This window comes from Semicossyphus pulcher, unplaced genomic scaffold (assembly GCF_022749685.1).
Source record: "Semicossyphus pulcher isolate SPU_LCO1_2020_fin unplaced genomic scaffold, fSemPul1.0.p SCAF_7, whole genome shotgun sequence".
Classification (NCBI taxonomy): Eukaryota; Metazoa; Chordata; class Actinopteri; order Labriformes; family Labridae; genus Semicossyphus; species Semicossyphus pulcher.
Genome location: NW_027211748.1, coordinates 1,737,179 through 1,756,736, shown reverse-complemented (window position 1 = coordinate 1,756,736; position 19,558 = coordinate 1,737,179). Strand labels below are relative to the sequence as shown.

The following is a 19,558-nucleotide window of genomic DNA, read 5'->3' as shown; positions in this document are numbered from 1 at the left end:
TTGCTAACTAACTCCCAATTGTCAAGGCCAGAAGTTTCCAGTACTTCTTGGTTTCCATTGTTACACATATCAAGCAGCTCTTGGCTATTGTGGCTACAATGTTCAAGCACTTCTTGGTTGTCATGGGTATAAGGTTCAAGTACTTCCTGGTTGCTATAGTTAGAGGGTTCCAGTTGCTTATTGTTGTCAGTGGTGCAAATGTCCAATACCTCCTGGTTCTCTTCCTCAGGACTGAGCTTAAAGCCGTAAGGGTCAGAGTCTCGTGCCATCTGAGAGGAAGTTACATCAAACCCATAGGGATCAAAGTGAAGTTGGTCTGGCTGAGAAGAGGAGGGCTCGGGGTCAAAGGTCAGCTCATCAGTGGGTTCTGGGCTCAGTTCAGCTTCATCAGGGTCCAAGAGGGTATGACTAGAATGTTCTGGACTGAGTTTAAACCCATATGGGTCAAAGGAAGACTGGCTGGTTGGTTCATACTCAAAGCTAAGCTCTGTTTTCTGATCAGAGTCGGGCTGGATTGAGACGTTCTGGGAGTCCAGCGAGTTTTGGGGAGTTGCAGGGTTTCGGGTTTCCTCTTTGATGTCCTTCGCCCATTCTGCCCCCTGGCTTGAGGTAACATCACATGATAGTGTTTGCTCTTTGTTGCTTGTAACCCAATCTGGTTCCAACAGGACTTGATCACTGTGCTCAGGGACCGCCTGACCTAGAAGAAGATCATAATGAGCGGGTTAAGGACAGAAGTATAAACCATCAGGGACAAGACTTTCAGGGGCCTAGAGAGAACACTACTTTAATTCTGGCATGCTGACCAATTTACTGAACAATACTGTCTTCCACAGTAGCCCCTTTTACATGATGTTCAAGGCGGGACTGTTACGCCTCTTCTTAAATGTAAAACACACAAAGGCAGAATGTCTGGGCGAAGTCGTTTGGCCTCTGAGCCGGCATCAGAGGTAGTAACAGAGGCGTAACAGAGGTGAAAAGGTGTCAGTATAACTGGTGGAGCTGATAGAGTGGAACAGTGCCGTGTGTATGTGGCTTTGTGTGGTTTGTTTACACATCGATTTTGTTCTACAACACCTGAGCACAATATTAAAACACACACTGGGGCAGCCTTACACTGGCATTGCTTGGTTCAATGTAAAATCACAAAAGTGGAGTAAGGGTGGAGCTTCGTTATGGCACTGTTAAGGAGTTGCATTGTAAACAGGGCTATTGTCTTTTTTGGCAAAATGGTGGAAGGGGGGGGCAAAATCTGAAAATTTCAAATTCTACAGCTCATGGTTTTGATAATAATTTAAGCCTAATAGGGTTTCCTTTAGGGTTCGTAAAAAAACTCCTTTATCCGCCCGCCAACCAGATTTCTGACCAATGAACGGAGTGAGCGCTCCCACTTGGCTTTTGTTGATATTTTGTGGTTTGCTTGAAATTTTGTGAAACCAAACCGGACCAAAGTGAAAATGCAAGTAGCAACTCATCCACTGATTGGGACCAAAACAAACAGACTTAGAGTAAATGTGTGTCAGAAAACGTCTCTACTCACACCAGAATGGATAGAACATAAAGCTATATTTTAATTGTATTGTTTACTTGAAGACGGATTTAAAATAGTATCATCCTATAACACCTACTTATCCCTTTTAGGAAAAATGAGATGGGGCCAGTAACGTATAATATCTCACTTCATGTTTGAGGACAAATGATTATATATATGTTGTTGACAGTGTAGTTTAGTTTAATCCCTCTTTAATTTAATCTTATTTTAATGAAAGGTTCAAATTGTACCACTGTAGCTGAAGTCAGGGAGATCATTTATGACAATTAAATGATCTCATGACAGCAAATGTCAAAACAACCACAAATGCTGCTTTAATGTAATGGTAACACATACAGCAAAATGATGATTAAAATGATTGATTGATTGATTGAAAATAGTTTGAATGATACTTGTAAAGTTAATTGATTAATGTTAATAATTGTCTGTTGCTATTATATTGGGACAGTATTGGGACCAGGCATACGAAAAAATATTATTTTTTATTTGGCCTTTTGAGAGAAAAGTCTGAATGTTGAGAATGAAGTTGAAACTTCAGTGTTGGTGTCAGGGGTAAGAACATTTTAACATTTCAACTTTATTCTTAAAATGTAAGACTCAAAAAAAGTCCCCCTCTTTAAACTTTTCTGTACTGACTAGAGTTAGATGTGCCGAATATTGCTAAGTGCTACTCATGGTGATTCATGCTGGGCCTCTCTTTAATTAACAGAAAAAAGAGTCGGTCTAGACCTGCTCTTTTTGTATAGTGTCCCGAGATAACTCTGGTTATGATTTGGCGCTATACAAATAAAATTTGATTGATAAATTTGATTGAGATGTGTTTTATTAGGAGGCTCGTTGTAACTGCCTCAGGAGAGAATCCATTCACATCAAACATGCGTCATATCTGAGGCACATCTCAGATCCTTTCATTTTGGACTTTGGCATTTTTGGCAAATATTCTGGAGAATATGTCATAGCTGAGAATTTTATTTGTATTAAGTTTTAGTTTGTGAATAACAACAATAACATACAGACTGGGTAAACAATATGTATACATGGCACTGTTATTTTGAATTTCATTGTTACTGAAATCGGGTGTGCACTTTCTAATCTCTTAATGTGTAAATGGTGTTTGTTAAGAAAAAGGCTTTGGAAACACAAATGTAAAACAAAAGGACAGTAAAAGGTAAAATTTGAAGTGTTGACATTTTGTAAAGTAGGAATGAATGTGAGTGTAAATTACCTTGTCCCAGTCCTTCTCTTGTGTCCATCTTAACCTCTCCAGCCAGAGATCCTAGACTGTGTTCTTCTATGTCTGAGGGAGGGGAGACAGCACCGAGGTCCAGCTCATACCCATTGGGGTCTGATTCTATAGAGTACTGACCCTGAGACCTCCAGCCTTGGATGGGCACTGGCCCCAGCTCCTCTGATGAGCTCTGAATAGGTTTAAATCCACGAGAATCATCTGCAACAACGATGGCGTCCAGATCCTCTCGGCTGTAGCTGATCTCAATGTCGCTGTCTTCATCTGGGAATTCAGACTCGAAGCATTGAGTTCCTGTTGAGGCTTTGTTTTCAGCACAGGAAAGACTGGTGTCCGCCTCGTCACCACCGTTTCCCGTCCCTTCATCGGCACTGACGTTCACCTCCGGGAACATAACATCTGCAGCAAAAGGGTCGCTGCCTTTGAAAGGGTCTGAAGCGAATCCATCTGCCAAAACGTTTAGTGACATGCCAGTTAAAATGCTGCATCCAACCCAGTTTAATCAGTGTGTTGAAGTCTCAATCAAACCTGCTCACCTACCCCCCGGACTGAATCAAAGAAGTGGACACAGCCATCATGACATAACTTATTGGTTTGAGAACACCCCATCTGAAACCTCATTGGCGGCATTTTGTTCATCGCCATCTTGTTTTTTGCCAGAAGTGACGATATATGGGTGAAAGGGTGTAAATGCTGTGTGAAGTGTCTATCCTGGTTGACAGGTCACAGTGGTAGCGACAGGTAGCCACGCCCTAAAACATACCCTGCTTTGGGGCAGCTGTGGCTCAGTGGTACGGTTCATCTCCAATGGAAGGTTGGTGGTTCGATCCCTGATTGCTACAGTCACATGTCTTAGTGTCCTTGGGCAAGAGAACTCCAATTGCTCCCGGTGGCATAGCCATCGGGTATGAATTCGCGTAGATCTGATCGGAGATTGGCACATAGGCCTTTGCCATCAGTGTGTGAGTGTGTGTGTGAATGTGTGAATGTGACATGTAGTGTAAAAGCAGCTTTGAGTGGTCGGAAGACTAGAAAAGTGCTCTATAAGAACAGTCCATTTACCATTTATCATTGCATTTTTTAATAAATGAGACAGAATTTAGAAAGTGAACATCGTGCTATATTGAATACTTAGTTACTGAGACCATAAACTCATTCGGAAAATGTTTACTAAGGTAATACAACAAGTTAGCTGCAGGCTCATTTGATCATAGAATTCTATAGAATCACTCTTCTTTTTGCTACAAGAGGAGTCTCTAATGCAGGTTTAAGGCATTTTCAAATCCCAGAAGAGAGTACCTTAAGTTTACTGCACTTTTATGCACATGTATGCCCAATCAGCACATACATGTATGTGACGTCATACACACAGGTTCTGAAAGAGCTGTCATAGCTTCCTATGACTGAAAAGCTAACAACAACAACCCTAACAAAATTGATTGATACAAAATCAGAAAAAATTGAATTCAGACAACACCAGCAAAGATCACCACAGACATTATTGCAGCCGCAGTTAATTTTTCTTACTTCTGCCGTCCTCCAGAACTAAATTTACAGTACGTTTTCAGGTAGCTCCCACACACAAGCACAAAACACGGGCAGTCTGCACAACGGGAAGCTAATTATTTGGCCTTCCTGCTATCCTTCTGATTGATGTTTCTTTTTCTGGACCTGCCCAGATGATGTTGCCCTTAGCTGTCTACAGTTCACCTGAATTTATGTCCATGCAGATTACAAAAGAAAGCATGACCGTGAAACTGAATGATCATCACTTCTGTATTGTCTCCAAAGCAGAATGCCAAAATCGAAAAGAAATCCAACTAATCAGCCAGCACTAAGTCAGCACAAAGGTTGAGACTCCGCTCACACTGCCTTTAACAACCTTTAAAAAACATTCTCGTGCAGAAGTATCAACGACTCAATGACTTCCAGGATTTTATGAAAACAGTAAACACTAAAACACCTGACACACAGAGTAAAGCCTCATTTTTTTCATTTAACAGGTAGTAAAATAAAGTGCTGTGTTACTCACCAGATGTATCTGTTTTGGGGAATAGGTCTTCATTGAAGAGGTCATCTACAAATCCAAGGAGAAGGAAATCAGAAAATGGCCGCATAAATCCGCCGAGACTTTGCGAAAATAATTTTTACAAAGTCAGTTTATTAAACTGTAACTGAGAAATGTAATTCCCAAGCAGTTTGATTGCAGGGAAAATGTGTACAACAGTGATTGCAGGGGGAAAAAAACAAAACAACAAAATTGATGTCATGATTTTACATCTTTAAGTGAAATTATAGAAGCCTCTTCTCCCCATCCAACATCCTTGATACCTTTCCTCGCCTCCTCTCCCTATCCTAGTCCTTCCCACCTGATGCTTACTTGTACTTTCTTTTTCGGTGTTTGTAAACGATTGTGGCATCTTGATTTCAATCTCATCATATATGACTAAATAATTTTTCTTCCAGTGAATTAATTCAATCTTTGCTGCGAGTGTGTCTAAAGATCAAACTTTGCACAAACCTGATTCAACATTTAGCATTATTAATTATTGCTGCATAATGCTGCCTGCTCTGCTAACTAGCGGTAACTCTCTGTTCTTTTCATGGACTTATCTGTGATGTTAAAACACTACAGCTGTGATGTTATGTTAAGTTAAGTGAAGCAATACTTTTCCTCCTTCCAGTCGACTCACTTTCAATATTCAGTGTTCTTGTTGGATGAATTTCCAAACTACAATGCTTTGCTCCCAAATGGAGCGATGCCTGCGAGCTAGTTCAGGCAGGCAACTCGGCTGCACTGATTTCACACTTGACATGCGCCATTCTCCACAATCACCTGACAAACACTTCCTCCCAGTGTGGCGTCTATTTAAGCAGTAAGATTTCCGGTCTCTCCCTCTGCTCTGTCATAGCCACCGCTCTCACATACGTGAGTTGAAATACAATAACGAACCATAAAGAAGCCTCGAGAGATATCTGGGAAAAATATTATTTACAAAGACTTCAAACTCCAGTGGCGAGCTTCACCTTGTCACTTGTTTGGCATTAGTAAGTCTTATGTAGAGGAACAGGTTTGTTTTCATCCTTTTCTACTTGATTGAAAACAAGAGGTCTTGCTTGTTTATAGGACCTGGTAGGAGCTGATACAGCCAAATCTCCTGGACCTCAAAACAACCTATTTTACTACGAGTACCTGTGCCCTACCAAGGCTCCATGTCTGATACATACGGTCACTCTGACAGTGAGCGAAGGGGTCTGCTTGGTAGAAGTCCAGTTGGCTGAGGGGGTTTGGGTTTATAGTGGGCTCTTCCTTCTCCCTTTCTTTTTCCCCTTCATTGCTTGTCTCCCCCTCCTCAGGGTCGTCCTCTATGTCGGACCTGTCCATCTGTTGAAAATGAAATCACAATGTTACATCACACACAGAGAGGCCATGTGATCACTGCTGGTTGGTGTGACTGTAGGAAACTGGTGGTGTGTTTATCAATAAAACCATGCCATTATAGAGGATTTCAAGTATTTTAAACCTGGACCATATTTGGACAAATTATTACAATTTAAATGACTAAAAGATTTTGGAATGGCTACAGGAGCCGTGAAACAGGCTGTCCTGACTGCAAGGTAAGTGCGTCCACTGAAAGTTCTTGTTTTTTCCACTGAGGCTCAGGTTGTTGTTCTAAGTGTCTTTATACAAAATATGTAACAATTAGGGACCTGGGTTAAAAAAACATCAGATCTCCCCTTTAAGTGACCTCGAATAGCAACAACTTAGATGATTTCTGCAAACCATTCAAAATATTTGGTCATACGCTCTGCTCCTGCAGTTAATGATTGCTTCATCACTCGTCATGTATCACAATTGTTTTTGGTTGAGAGGTGGTCTGTGGTGATGACGGTACCTTTGTTGAGCTCGTTCCACTGTCATCGGCTTCCTCTCTTGTATCCACTAGATTATTGCTGAAAGACGAGCCACTGGCCCTCTGGTGGCCCCCCCACCACACACACACACACACACACACACACACACACAGTTTTAACATAAGAAACAGCTTTTAATCATCTTCATGCACAAAAGGAAAAAGCAGCAGGGTCAGTTGGACAAAGGCCCGCCTGTATCAAAAGTGACAACTCTGTTTTTGAGCACTTTGAACTGCTCTCTGTATGACTGGTGCTTTATGTATATAATAATTATTCTTCCTCCTCAGCGGTTTTCTGCTTCGGGTAAACTAGTCTACAGTTGGACATGCAGCAAGAGCACTTTATCGTTTAATCTGCAGTCTCTCTGATGCCACACATAAAGTGAACACTAATACATATTTAGAAAGCAAAATAAAAATCCTTAGTCTGGTGATTAATGCAAATTTAGAGTAGAGAGTTGTAATTTGTGTTCAGCTGCTGGAAATGCTTCTCTGTCTCTCTCTCTCTCTCTCTCTCTCTCTCTCTCTCTTTCTCTTTCTCCGTTTATTTTGGGTGTCTTTGATGCAACCCTTTTTATCCTCTCATTCTACACAAAGACCATCTCACCTAAAACTAAACACAGGTTTTTATTTTGGGAATATTTTAGCTATAGCTATATGTTAGCCGAGAAAAACACGTGCAGTTTTCCTTCAGACCAGTGGTTCTCACCCCCTTAAATGACAAATCGCCACCCAAATTTCTCAACTGCTCATATTTATTTAATGATAAATGGTGCAGTTTGGACCTGAGATGGCTACCTGACCAGCACGTGGCAGTGCAAGGAAAGTATTCCTTCTATAATTGATTTAATTAGCAGCCTTTTTCCACAGAAATAAACTAAAAAAGTGCAACATATATGCAACTACTGTCGGGCTCATCGAGTTTCAAGAATGTAAATGTAACTGTAGCTGTGATTGCACAAACACTGGATACATGGAGTGTTAATAAACTACACTTCTACTGCACGCAGGTCACAGGAAACCCATGTCCTTCAAAATAAAAGCGCAGCATAGACTTTTTGCCACAACTTTTTTTTTCAAGCACACATCCGTGACCCATCGAAAACAGCTCCACAACTGACACACTTTTGGGTCCCGACCCACCACTTGAGAAACATGGCGTAGCACAGTGCACCTTAAATTATCTCTGGTTCCATTGTACACTTTCTGACTTGGTAGATTAGCCGTCTCTAAATCTACTTTGACAGCTTCACTTGAATATTTTTGTGCACAAGGCCATGCTGGGTAAACGTCCCTCGTACTCATGCAATCTCCTGATGCAGACCTCCAGCAGTTAAGCTAAGCTCCACTAGGGGGCTTTCTCACAGGCCTTCAAGCTTCTGAACTAAGTCATCTTCTACTTTGCTCCTTGGACTTAAAATAATGTGCAGAACATTCCACAGCGTTCCACATTCAAGATATTCAGACCCCTCGAAAAAAAGGAAGTTGAATGTTAAATGATCATGTTACTGAGAAATTCCCTTATTTGAGCTATATTTCTGATTGAGTCTTTTATGTGTGCTAATATAGTATACATGAAACTGTGTGTTCCAGGGCTGAAACATGTAAAACATGGGACTGAATCGCGTTTGGAGTCAGACCTTGTGGATTTTAGGAACTGCTATTTTTGGCACTTTCATATAAGCTTCGTTTTTTCAGCTCCAAAAGTTTCAGCCCCAATCTCGTTCTTTATTCAACCTTTGTTTTTGCTGTGCCAATGCTTTTCAAACTCCACATCAGCATTCTGTGGTGCAGAGTCTCTGTCATAAATGTGCAAGGTCAGCAGTGGTAATTAGTAATACTGTGTTGTTTCAGTTATTTTGTTTTGTCAAAGACACCCTGCAGTAGGACTCAGTGTGATAACTGTGATTTACCATAATCAGGTCAGCATAGGCGGGCAGCGACTGGCTCCTTCCCCAAGGCTTCATCGGGAGTGGATCATCCTCAGTGGTGTCTGCAGGAGATGTGGACTCCTCAAGCTGGCTGTCTGGAGTGACTGCACCTCCTGACAGAGAACACAGAGTGTTCTCCTCCTACAGGGACGAGAGGAGGAAGGAGCCACGAGGAACAGTGATGCATTCACACCCTTTTCCCTTCTGTTAACCCATTTTATTTTAAAGGTATAATCATGAAAACAAAAAGCACAGGTCTGTGGTACTATGATCACATTAGCATTAGAGATGAAAAGTGCTATAAGGCGAATGTTGTAAAGTTTCACTAAGGGAAAGCTCATTTCAAACTAAGTGGACAGAGCATTCAAATGAAACTTATAGGGACTGATGCAACATAAGTTATGTTTCGTTACTTTCATAATTAATCTGATTCAAAAAGAACACAGGACATAAAGTTGACATGGTATACACGAGGTTGTAACCATTACAGATGTGCACAGCAGCTCTGGTACCTGCAGGATCTCTTCATAGGACTGCCTGATGGAGTCCTTCAGAGGAGTGTTCCTCTCTCCAGCCTCCTCCACCTTCCTCTTGGCCTGCTTCACCTCCTCCCTGAGCCTCCTAAGCCTCCACCTGGCTCTGGCAAGTTCCCTCTCATACTCCTCCACCTGGCTCTCCTTCTGCACCTCCTCCGATTGCAGAGACAGGATCTGCCAGGAGCACAGAGAGGCAGCCTGCTGTGATCATGTGTCAGTTTAAAGCAAACTGTGTGTAAACGTCAGGAGAGACAGAAGCCTGCAGGGTCACAGCCGTGATGTGTGGTGGATGTGTAACAGGAATATGAAGATGAAGCTAACGACCCATAATAATGTGTGTGATTGATTATATAATGTTTCATCATTCTTTTGATAAGAGGCTTTTTTACTCATGAATCAGCATGTTTCTGATGATGCCTGTTATAACTTCTACTGCTGCATTGCTGCATTGTTTGTGAATGTGCTTCAGGTGTCTTCCACTAGGTGGTGCCTTTAAGCAGATTTAAATACAGGATGACAGGAAGGGTTGCGCTGAACGGTGGAGTCAAGCGTTTGACCCCTGTCAATAATCAAGTTCTTTATTTAAATACACACACTGTATCTGACCCAAGCCTTTACAGACAGTGAGAGAAGGACCTGTACACTAGCAGCTGATCATTACCTGTTGACTCTCCTCATAGCAGAGCTGTCTGGTTGTCTTAATCTGCTGCATCAGCTTCTCTTTGTGTTTCTCTAACTTCACCAGAGTCTCCTCCAGCTCCTTGCGGTCTGACTGCTGCTCCTGAAGCTCCAAGTGTTCCACGGCCACAGCATTCTCCAGCTCCTGCAGTCAGACACACACACACACACACACACACAGGCACGCAGTCAGACACACATTAACACTGTTTAGGGGGTGAGCATGATTCCAACTCGTCTGTTGGATTATAAAACATGCAGGAGAGATTTACTGTTGAATCGCTGCTGAACTGCAGTTTTCCCAGTGGAAGCGGCTCAGTATTAGTTTAGACAAAAGCACCATTGTGAATACTCTGTCTGTAGAAACGTCATATTCTGCAGGCTTAATAAAAGATAATTGAACCCGTTTTCCAATTAAACAATATTCAAAATCATATGTATCTGTCAGAATAATCTCTATAAAATGTTGTTTTTCAAAGTTTTACCTTTTTCCGATGATAACTGAAGCGGCACACTCGGGCTGGCTAGGATCATATTTATTTCAGGCCGTTCCAGCACACAGGGAATTGAGTGAAGGCATAAATACACAGATGATGATAAAAAGGTAAAGCCCCTAAACACGAATCAAAAGGACACATTGAGGTTCAAATAGCTGGCATCCTGTTGGTTTAGGGTTTGGCTACGAGAATCAGGAGATGTTACATATTTTATACATATGTCACTTTTATATCTACATCAAATTTAATAGTGGGGGCATTTTCCTTAAATTGTCTTGAGTCATTTTATCACACTCAAGCTCATGACCCATATCAGATATTAGGTTCTCTGCGTGTGGAACTGCAGGTGAAAATTAGCTTAAAGCTAACTCTGATACAATGCATTGCACATGGTCCCTTCACAAACAGAATAAATGTGCATGTGCAAAGTTTTGTGAGTTTTCATGCACCTTTCCTTTTTTGCAAGACTGAAAATCAATGCACTAAATCCAAAATGGCTGACTTCCTGTAAGATGGAAAAAATATATTAAAAAAAAGTGAAGTTCTTAGAGATAAAAGATCACACAAAAAAGAACATTAACCTAAAGCCGGTGTGTGTTCGAGGTTTCAATGGAACCTGCCGACCCTGCTGGAGCCCAGTCACTGCAGAACTTTAGCATTGTGTGTGTCTTCACTGACCAATGATGATCCCATTAAACTGCTAGGAGAGGTTTGCTAAAGTATGGCGCCTGTAATGCCCATAAATAATTGTTCACAAATTGAAAATTGAAAATGTCATGCCTTAATCAGATGACAATGACACTTGTTATGTATATTCAGGGAATACTGCAGTGTGTCTCTGCTGCGTTTCATCAAGACAGTTTTTACACGTCATTTCCAGTTATGGTGCCAAGTTTCATGTCTGTAGCTCATTCCAGTGCACGGCATATCGAGCAAATAATGACTAAGAGAACACAACCACATTAACAAATCAATATGACCCATTAGGTTTTGGATAACCTCCCCCTCAGAATGATATCATCAATACCATGCCTTGCTTAAAGCTCCAGCTAGCCTCCCATTGTGGATGTTTGCAGGTTTTCTAAGTGTTCTATTTAATTCAAGTTGTAATCTCAAATATCTCAGTTTCGTTCTCTTTGGCGACACCTATGGCAATAAGCGGTAATTGCGGGAGCACACTTCCCAGATATCCACACAGTGCTGCATGTGTGATGTCCACGGTTGGCTTTGGTTGTAACTCTTGATTTTCCTGGCTGACGGTCGCTTTCCTTTTCAGACTGTTTGCTTCATCTGAGCGTTTGTTTCTTTTTCTTTGGATTTTCACTTATTTTTGAAGTTGTATCTGTAGTCATCCATCTTTTCTTTGTTTGTTCAGCCATAGTAGATTACTGTTTACTCGCAACACTTGCAAAGACAGGAAAAGCAGCCGCTTAGCTCCGCCTACCCTCTCTGGCAGACCAACCACTGCTGGCTGATGGAAAACACGCCACTAACTGGGCACCGCTTGTGAGTTTTTCCACGAAAGTGCCACCAGACACCCAGTCCATAATAATACTATATACTGCAAATGCAAAGGCTTTCATCAGTGGGCCATAGGCTCAGTTATCATTGTGTTAACTCATTCGGCGATAGATCGATGGAGACTTAACACGATTTAAATGAAAATCTTTGAGATTATTACTTAACAAAAAGCTAATTAATAAAATGAAAGGATATTAAATTAATGAAAATAATGAGTTGCAGCAGTATTTCCTGTGACCTCAGGTAACGGATCACGATCACTTCAGTTACGGTTTTGGATCCTCCAAACCCATGTGGTGAATATACCTTTAATTTCATTATTTTACTGTCAGCACTTACTGCTATGCCTGTGAATACATTTGATTGCAAAACTATAATTCATAATAGTTTTTATTATTGTAAATATTTCAATTTTCAATTTAAAGTCTTTATAATTCTGTGTATTTCTCAGGGACAATGTAAAGTGAAATGAATATGCCATATTTAGCCAGAAGGCTAGTTTACAGGGTGCTCCAGATGTAAAAACAACAGAACCATGATGGAAAGAGTTCATTCCAGTAAAGAGGCACCACACGATAAAGCGAAGCATGTAAACAACATATTCTGTTTGTATATCTTGAATTAAGCCCTGTAAACATAGCATTTTCTGATCATGTGGGAGCACTCTGGAAGTGCAGCAGCTTTAAGTCAGAGATAGAGCAGGTCGTCCTCCAATCGGTGGATTGGCAATTTGATCCCGGCTCCTGCAGTCCAAGTGTCCAAGTGTCCTTTGCCAAGACACTGAACCCCGTACTGCTCCTGAAGGCATAGCCATCAGCGTGTGAATGCGTGTGAATGTGATGAGGATTAGTTCCTGATAGGCAGTGTGGTACTAACCTGTAGTGCAGTGTGTGAATGTGTGTGTGAATGGGTGAATGTGGTGATAGTGAAAGTGCATTGATTGGTTGGAAGACCGGAGAAGCACTTTGTAGTTTGCGTGGCTGGGGTTTATCAGTGTAATATTCAAGTGGATTAGCCATGTTAACATCTATACAGGAATATTGTTTGTTTTTCAAAATAAAGGCCAAAACAGAATTTGTTTGTGAAAACATAATCATTACATTGTTATATGTAGAGAAAGAAGTCTCGAGCGGAAGACAACATCTTGTCACACTGCTGAGTTCAGGGTAGCAGGAGAATTTTAGTTCTGAACGTTTCTGTTCTTTGGTCATCATCAGTAACCGTGGCGTCTCCAAAAAGACGTCCACAGACGACTGTTAGCTAACACTGTGTGCTATTTAAAGGTTTGGTTTTCTTTCTGATGTGCGTGAATAGTTGGGGGGAAAATATACTGAGAGAATCACAGATGCTGTTTTTCATTTTGATGATCAAAATTGAAAACTAATGTCAGCCAAAAATCCTGACATCCCAAGTACCAAAGAGGCCATTCATTATTTTGACAGACCTGACTACAAGACCGTGCTTTAAAATTAGCTGATAAATCAAATAAAAACAAACCGGACCGTAAACCTGGGCCTTCAGAGACCCTGAGGGTCAGAACTCTGCACTGAACACAGCTTCAACCAGTCTGAGACCAGTCTTACAGCATCGTGACATCACATGAGAGCATCATGGGAAATGCAGTGATTTAAGAGTCCCAAACTGGATACACTAGGCATACACATGAACACACATGATGTATGTTCCGTACATATTATTTCTGTGTAAAAACTCAAAATATGTCCTACCAACACAGATGTATACACCCCAAATACAAGCACAAAAACAAACACACACACACACCAGGGATAGATGCTGCGGTCTTCTTACTCTGATCTCGGCTGCCTTGGCAAGGACTCTCTCATCCGTTTCCACGACGTCGGTGTCCCTGGGAGACGACCAGCAGAGGAGACAGGAGTGTTTAAGGAGGGAGGACAGGGAGCACTCGTTCTTCCAGTCTGCCTTCTCTCCATCCTGCCCTCCTTCCCATGATCCCTCTATTTTTTCCTGCTGCACTGCTGGCTCCTCCATTGCTGCCCTCGCTGGCTGTCGCTACACTGCAGAGGAGGCGGAGCTGCCTCTGTGAACGTATGTGTGTGTGTGTGTGTGTGTCCGTAGCAATTGATGCATATAGGCAGAATGCACCAATGTGAGAATGGAGAGAGAGAGGGGGGATGAGTCAGAGTGAAAGCAGCAGCAGGCTCATCCATCCATAGGAGAATTGACTTCCTCCCCTCTAGTCTCCTCCCCTCTCGTCTTCCCTCCTCCTTTCCTTTTTCCCCCTACCATCATGCTGCTCCTCTCCTCCTCACACATCTCTCACCTCCTCCTCTCTACCCCCCCCCCATCCCACTCACTAGCTACTGCAGTATGCATCAATCCAAACACACACACACACACACACACACACACACACACACACACACAAACAGAAAGCAGCAAACAGACCATTCATAAAAACCCCAGAGCACATAAGCAGCAGTCTGCACGAGCAAACATGACCAATCAATAATCATTCATGACTGCATTTTACACGTGAGGATCATGATTTTTACCACAGTTACAACTGATCAATATTCACTGTCTAAAAATAGTAATACTTTTTATTTCAGATGCTCATTAAAAAAGATCAAAGATCTTGAGGTGAATTATTTTTTCATCTGTGGAACGCTGAATTTTCAGTTAACAAAATATTTTACTATATCTTATTATATCTTACATAAATTACACTTTCTGAATCTGAATTGTTGCAAGGGCCCAATATCCCCCCTCTTTTTAAGGTCTCTGGGAAAGTCTCTTTTTTTCTCGGTTGTAACTGAGTGAAATGAGCCCGAAGTATTTAAGTGACAGCCATGACAAGAGCTGTTCTCAATCTGGAAGGGTGAGAGGGGGCAACTATTCTCAATGTGACACTTCAGGAAGCCTTTATTCCTTTTTTTAATTCAAACACATCCTTCAATCTGTCAATCAATCTCTTTTTGTATTTGACCTTTTATTCCCAAACTGGGTCTTCTATATTTTAGGCAGAGACAACTGAGGGGAAGATTAAAGTCGTTAAGGTGGAGGATAAATAATAAATAATAAATAACCTACAATAAATAGGGTTATGAGTATATTTTCCAATATATACACTCACCGGCCACTTCATAGGTACACCTGTACAATCAGTTCAATACAACAGCACTGCCATGGCTTCTGCTTTTATGAAGTTTAGTTTTTGTTGACTTTTGTTTTGTTGAGGGTCAGCAGTGTATACATTCAGTGATGTTTATTACTGAGGCTGGAGTTAAAGGTGGTGTTGTACTGAACTCAATTATATTGAGTGTCTCTATTGTGTCTCTAATTTTTGTCCCCCCATTTACATACATGAGGGGGCCAGAGTATTAGGAACACAGGTCTGAATATAATGCAGCTAAGTACAGCCCCACCACCAATTATGACTGTGACGCTAAAATATCATTGAATTGAAACACCTCTAAGACAGCTTAGAAGCTTGTACATTACAGACAACAGAAAAGCAAATATAATGGCTGAGCTGGTGTTTTAGATTACATTTGATTTTTCAAGTGTACTTAATGAAGTGGCCGGTGAGTATATATACATTTTCAATAGATTTTTTCAGATCCCAGATGATGTATTTTAATTGCTACCTGTGTATGACTCCCTTTTGGGCCCAAAACATAAACTGTATACATTGAAATAATCGGATGCAGTCACCCAGCATCATCTATTGGTATGTGAAACCCACTCGTAGAGCCTCAAGTTTGGCTGTTCCCTTGCTGTGACGTCTTGGAACATAATTTACTAAATAAACATCATGCTGTGTTGGAGAAGACTTTAACATAGAGATTGATACCATAAACTCATTTGGAAAATGCTTACTGAGGTAATAAGTAAAGAGAGGAACCGGGAATAATCCATTTACAGCAAATATGCAAAGACAAACTTCAAGCAAAGAATATTTGGTATTTGCCTTTAACTTTACTGCCATTGAAAAGTGACTCGTTACGTTACTGCGTTACCTCCTGAGAAAAGTAACGTGTTAGATTACGTTTGAATTACAAAAAATTAAAACCCCCTTTGCGACTCGTGACACATGTGGGTTATATAGTCAGGACGGCGTGTAGCCTACTATATGTCTACCTTTGAATGTATTGACTCTGCCGACATTCTCATAGCCTCGTTTACAGCCCATAATCTGTGACTCTGCAGCCTAATAACAGGAATAACTGACGCAATATAACCTTTACAGATCTTTATAATTTAAACAGTCTGACAGTGAACTGGACAGAGGCCCACAGTATTGGGCACAGCTGTTTCCATGACAACAATACAACACAGGCTCTTAGTCCCACCAGTGTTGTGGAGCTTTGTTTAGCTACAGATGCTTCTTCACATTTGAAGTCGAGGTCTTTACAGCTGACGAGCACTTATCCTCCACACACAGCTTACATTTCACTGTCATGTTGTTCTCGTCCCTTTCACCCAAACATTCAGAGTAATGTGAATATTTCCACAAAGTAAACGCTGCCCTCTCTGACATCTCGGTAGTTGAATTAGCTAGCTACGCATGCACACTGACACATCTGTGCACCTGGTACGCCGCTAGCGTAAAATTCAGTGTATAAGACTCACTTTTAATAAAAAAAACTTTTTGTCTAAAAAGTGGGCTGCGTCCTATATACTGGTACAACCAATATACCAATATATAATGCGGAGAGAGGTATGTTATGTTATGGTATTTTACCCAGATGATGGCGCCAGCCGGTTGTTAGGTGGTGTCCCCCTGTTTCTGGGTCCAAGCCGCTACAACGTCTCCTGTTTACAATATGCCGCAGCGCTGTTTTCCTCGCTGTTTTACGGGAGGAAAACTAACTTGATTGTTGCTAGCGCTTCGTCACGGACATGTGCCGTCATGATCGCTGCTGCCACCCTCACAACAATCAACGATACCATAGACAGCCAGCTACCGCTAGCTACAGCACTGCTAGCTAGCAGCATTGCAACTCGACATGGCGAAAACAGATGGTAGGCTGTATTTTGTGTGTGTTTTAAATGTGTTTTAAATCAAAATTAAATGAAATAATGTTGAAATAATTTGTATACACGTTTCTATTAAAGGTCACATATTTTCAAAAACACATTTTTCCTTGCCCATACATATATACTTTAGTCATCCTTCAGCCTAGCAAACCTCAGACTGGAAAGTGAGCCCAGCCCACCTATTGGGAAAGCATGTCCTTAAACAAGCCGTTTTGATTTGGCTCCCCTTTCTACGTGTTCTGCTGTTGGCTGCAGGAACCAACATGAATGTCAATATGCCCTCCCAGCATTGGAGGATAAAAAGAAACAGTGTTTAGTTTTATTACATTCAAGCTGCAGCTGCTGCTAACTTGTTTGTGTGTGCTTACCACTTCACCTCAGACTGCTTCAACAACAAGGGTCAGTATAAGGCTTTGCCTTGAAACTGACCCTTAAAGATGGATCCATACCAACTGTACGTTAACTAACAACAGCAAATCAGTCGCCACATTGTGATAATGTTTACAGTTTATTACAAGTAAGTTACAGTCAGCTTGGCTGTCTTAAAGTGTTTGCTAACGTGTGAGCTTATTAGCGTCATTGTTTAGTTAGATTTTTATGTATTCTAAGGAGCTTTGTTGATAAATCATCTGCCTTGTGTGAAGAGAAAGAGAAACCGATATTAACAGGTATTTTAAGGTAATTAACCTGTTAACCAGCCCGCCCGCCCGCCCTTCACCCCGGCTCTGAAGCTGTGTGAGAGGCGGCACGGTGGTCTCCGGTACCTTATATTTAAATTAATTTTAGGCTCATCAAATGTTCACAATATTTCAATTCAATTCACAAATATGCAGCATATTACTACAGACATTCATGTAATCATATATTGTGACATCTGCTGTATTAATTATCTGTTTACTACATGTTTATTGAGTGACAGCAAGATCGAAAAGTGGCCGATGGCATGACACAGCATGTGTGCCAGTAGTACAGTGGCATGTGCCGTTGCCGATGGCATGACACTAGGGGGCCAGCGGCATGTGCCGATTGTTTGACTGGCATGCCTATCCCCTCAGAGATATACCCCTCGTTTTTCAAAGGCAGGTGGCGCTTAAAGGTGAAAGGGCATATGAAAATGTATTGTGGTCTTGCTTTACAACATTTACTGCCGTAGATATATACATTTTTGTCTTTATTGACAACGCAAGAGTAACATGTAAATAAAGGAATGCCATTTCATAGCCTTTTTTAAGTTTTACTGTAAGATCTGGAACAGGAGCAGCATATTGGTAGGGAACGGCGTGCCACCGGTCTCCACTGACATGCTGCTCCTGATCCAGCGGCATGTCGGTGGAGACCGGTTGCACACCAGTGCCACTGGTTTAGAAGCAGCATGCTGCTCCTTTTCCAGAGCTTACAGTTAAACTACATCAGGTGTAATCAATACATGCAGCCTTACATTTATCATAATTATGCTGGTTAGTTAGCTACGTTGAAGCAACAGGTTAGTCAGGTTTCTATGATGAAATGTGGGATTGCGTTCTTTCTGCAATCGATTACTTTGACTGGCTGCAGTGGCTAGGCTAACCATAACCTTATTAGCTGAGATAAGCTGTTGTACTAGCTTACTGGTTACATCACCAAGGATATGGCTATGAAATTACTTTTCTGTCATCACGGAGGTAGTTATCAAGCATACACACAGACACCATAACTGATCGTCAATCTTTGTGCGGACAATGTCATTCCCACCAAAACTGTTGGTGACTAAAGGAACACTCACAAGGAAGAAGGTGCATACTGAACTGAGGGAGAAGATCGCAGAGGGTAAGGAGAGCAACAGGAGGAAGCTTGAAAGAAAACTAACACAACAACCTGAGGGAGGTGTGGAGTGGGATGAGAACCATCAATGGTCACGGTGAGAAGACAGACCAGGGGATTACAGGGGATCTACAGACCAATAAGTTCAACTGATTTGACGATGTGGCTTCAGCCTACCCTCCCCCCAGCTCCTCTCATGACTGTCCTCTCGCTACACACTTACATCATACTCTCAGCCCCTACCCCAACCCTGTTCACAGCCCTACCTCCCAACACTTCTCACCTCATCTTCCCTCTCCCCTTCCCCCTGCTCCCTGCTCACTCATCCCACTATCTCACCTCACCTCTTCTGGCTCCTGTCCGTTCATCTCAGCCCTCTTGCTCCCTTTGGAGTGTGGTGGACAGGTTTGTGTAGTAGTGTGGACTAAACCACCTTCAACTCAATGTCACAAAGACAAAGGAGTTGGTGCTGGACTCATGGAAAAGAAGGACCAGTCCAAATCCAGCCACAGTCACTGGAGCAGAGGTGAACATTGTGGATGAGTACAATTACAAGTTTTTTTTTTACATTATACTTCAATGTTTGTGAATAATATTTCTGCCTGTCTGCTTGTTTGTGTGGTCAATCCTCTTTTTTACATGTTCAAAAAGAAATTTCAAAATAAAATGTCAAAAGGGCCGATAGGCTCATCAGTCATGACACTGCTGAATTTGCAAGAGGGACTGCTGCCTTCTTTATGACCCACTAACTGTGACCAATGCAGATAAATCACTTTTATTTGTCTTCATACCCCACATCAGCAAGTGCTCAGAGACCTGAAGCTGCCACCAGTGGCTCATCCTGAATTTTTGGACGGTGCC

At 41.7% G+C, this 19,558-nt stretch overlaps 1 protein-coding gene across 1 annotated transcript; it reads right to left on the bottom strand.

Moving 5' to 3' along the window:
- Positions 1 to 84: 84 nt before the first annotated feature.
- LOC138611141 (epidermal growth factor receptor substrate 15-like) lies at positions 85 to 14,000 on the bottom strand. The gene is made up of 10 exons (XM_069684098.1): positions 13,685 to 14,000; positions 9,841 to 10,002; positions 9,156 to 9,353; positions 8,626 to 8,784; positions 6,695 to 6,775; positions 6,027 to 6,183; positions 4,831 to 4,875; positions 2,778 to 3,245; positions 210 to 700; positions 85 to 93 (listed from the first exon to the last, which is right to left on the bottom strand). The coding sequence occupies exons 1-10, from the start codon at positions 13,883 to 13,885 to the stop codon at positions 85 to 87; spliced, it is 1,971 nt and encodes a 656-aa protein (XP_069540199.1). The 5' UTR covers positions 13,886 to 14,000.
- Positions 14,001 to 19,558: the final 5,558 nt, after the last annotated feature.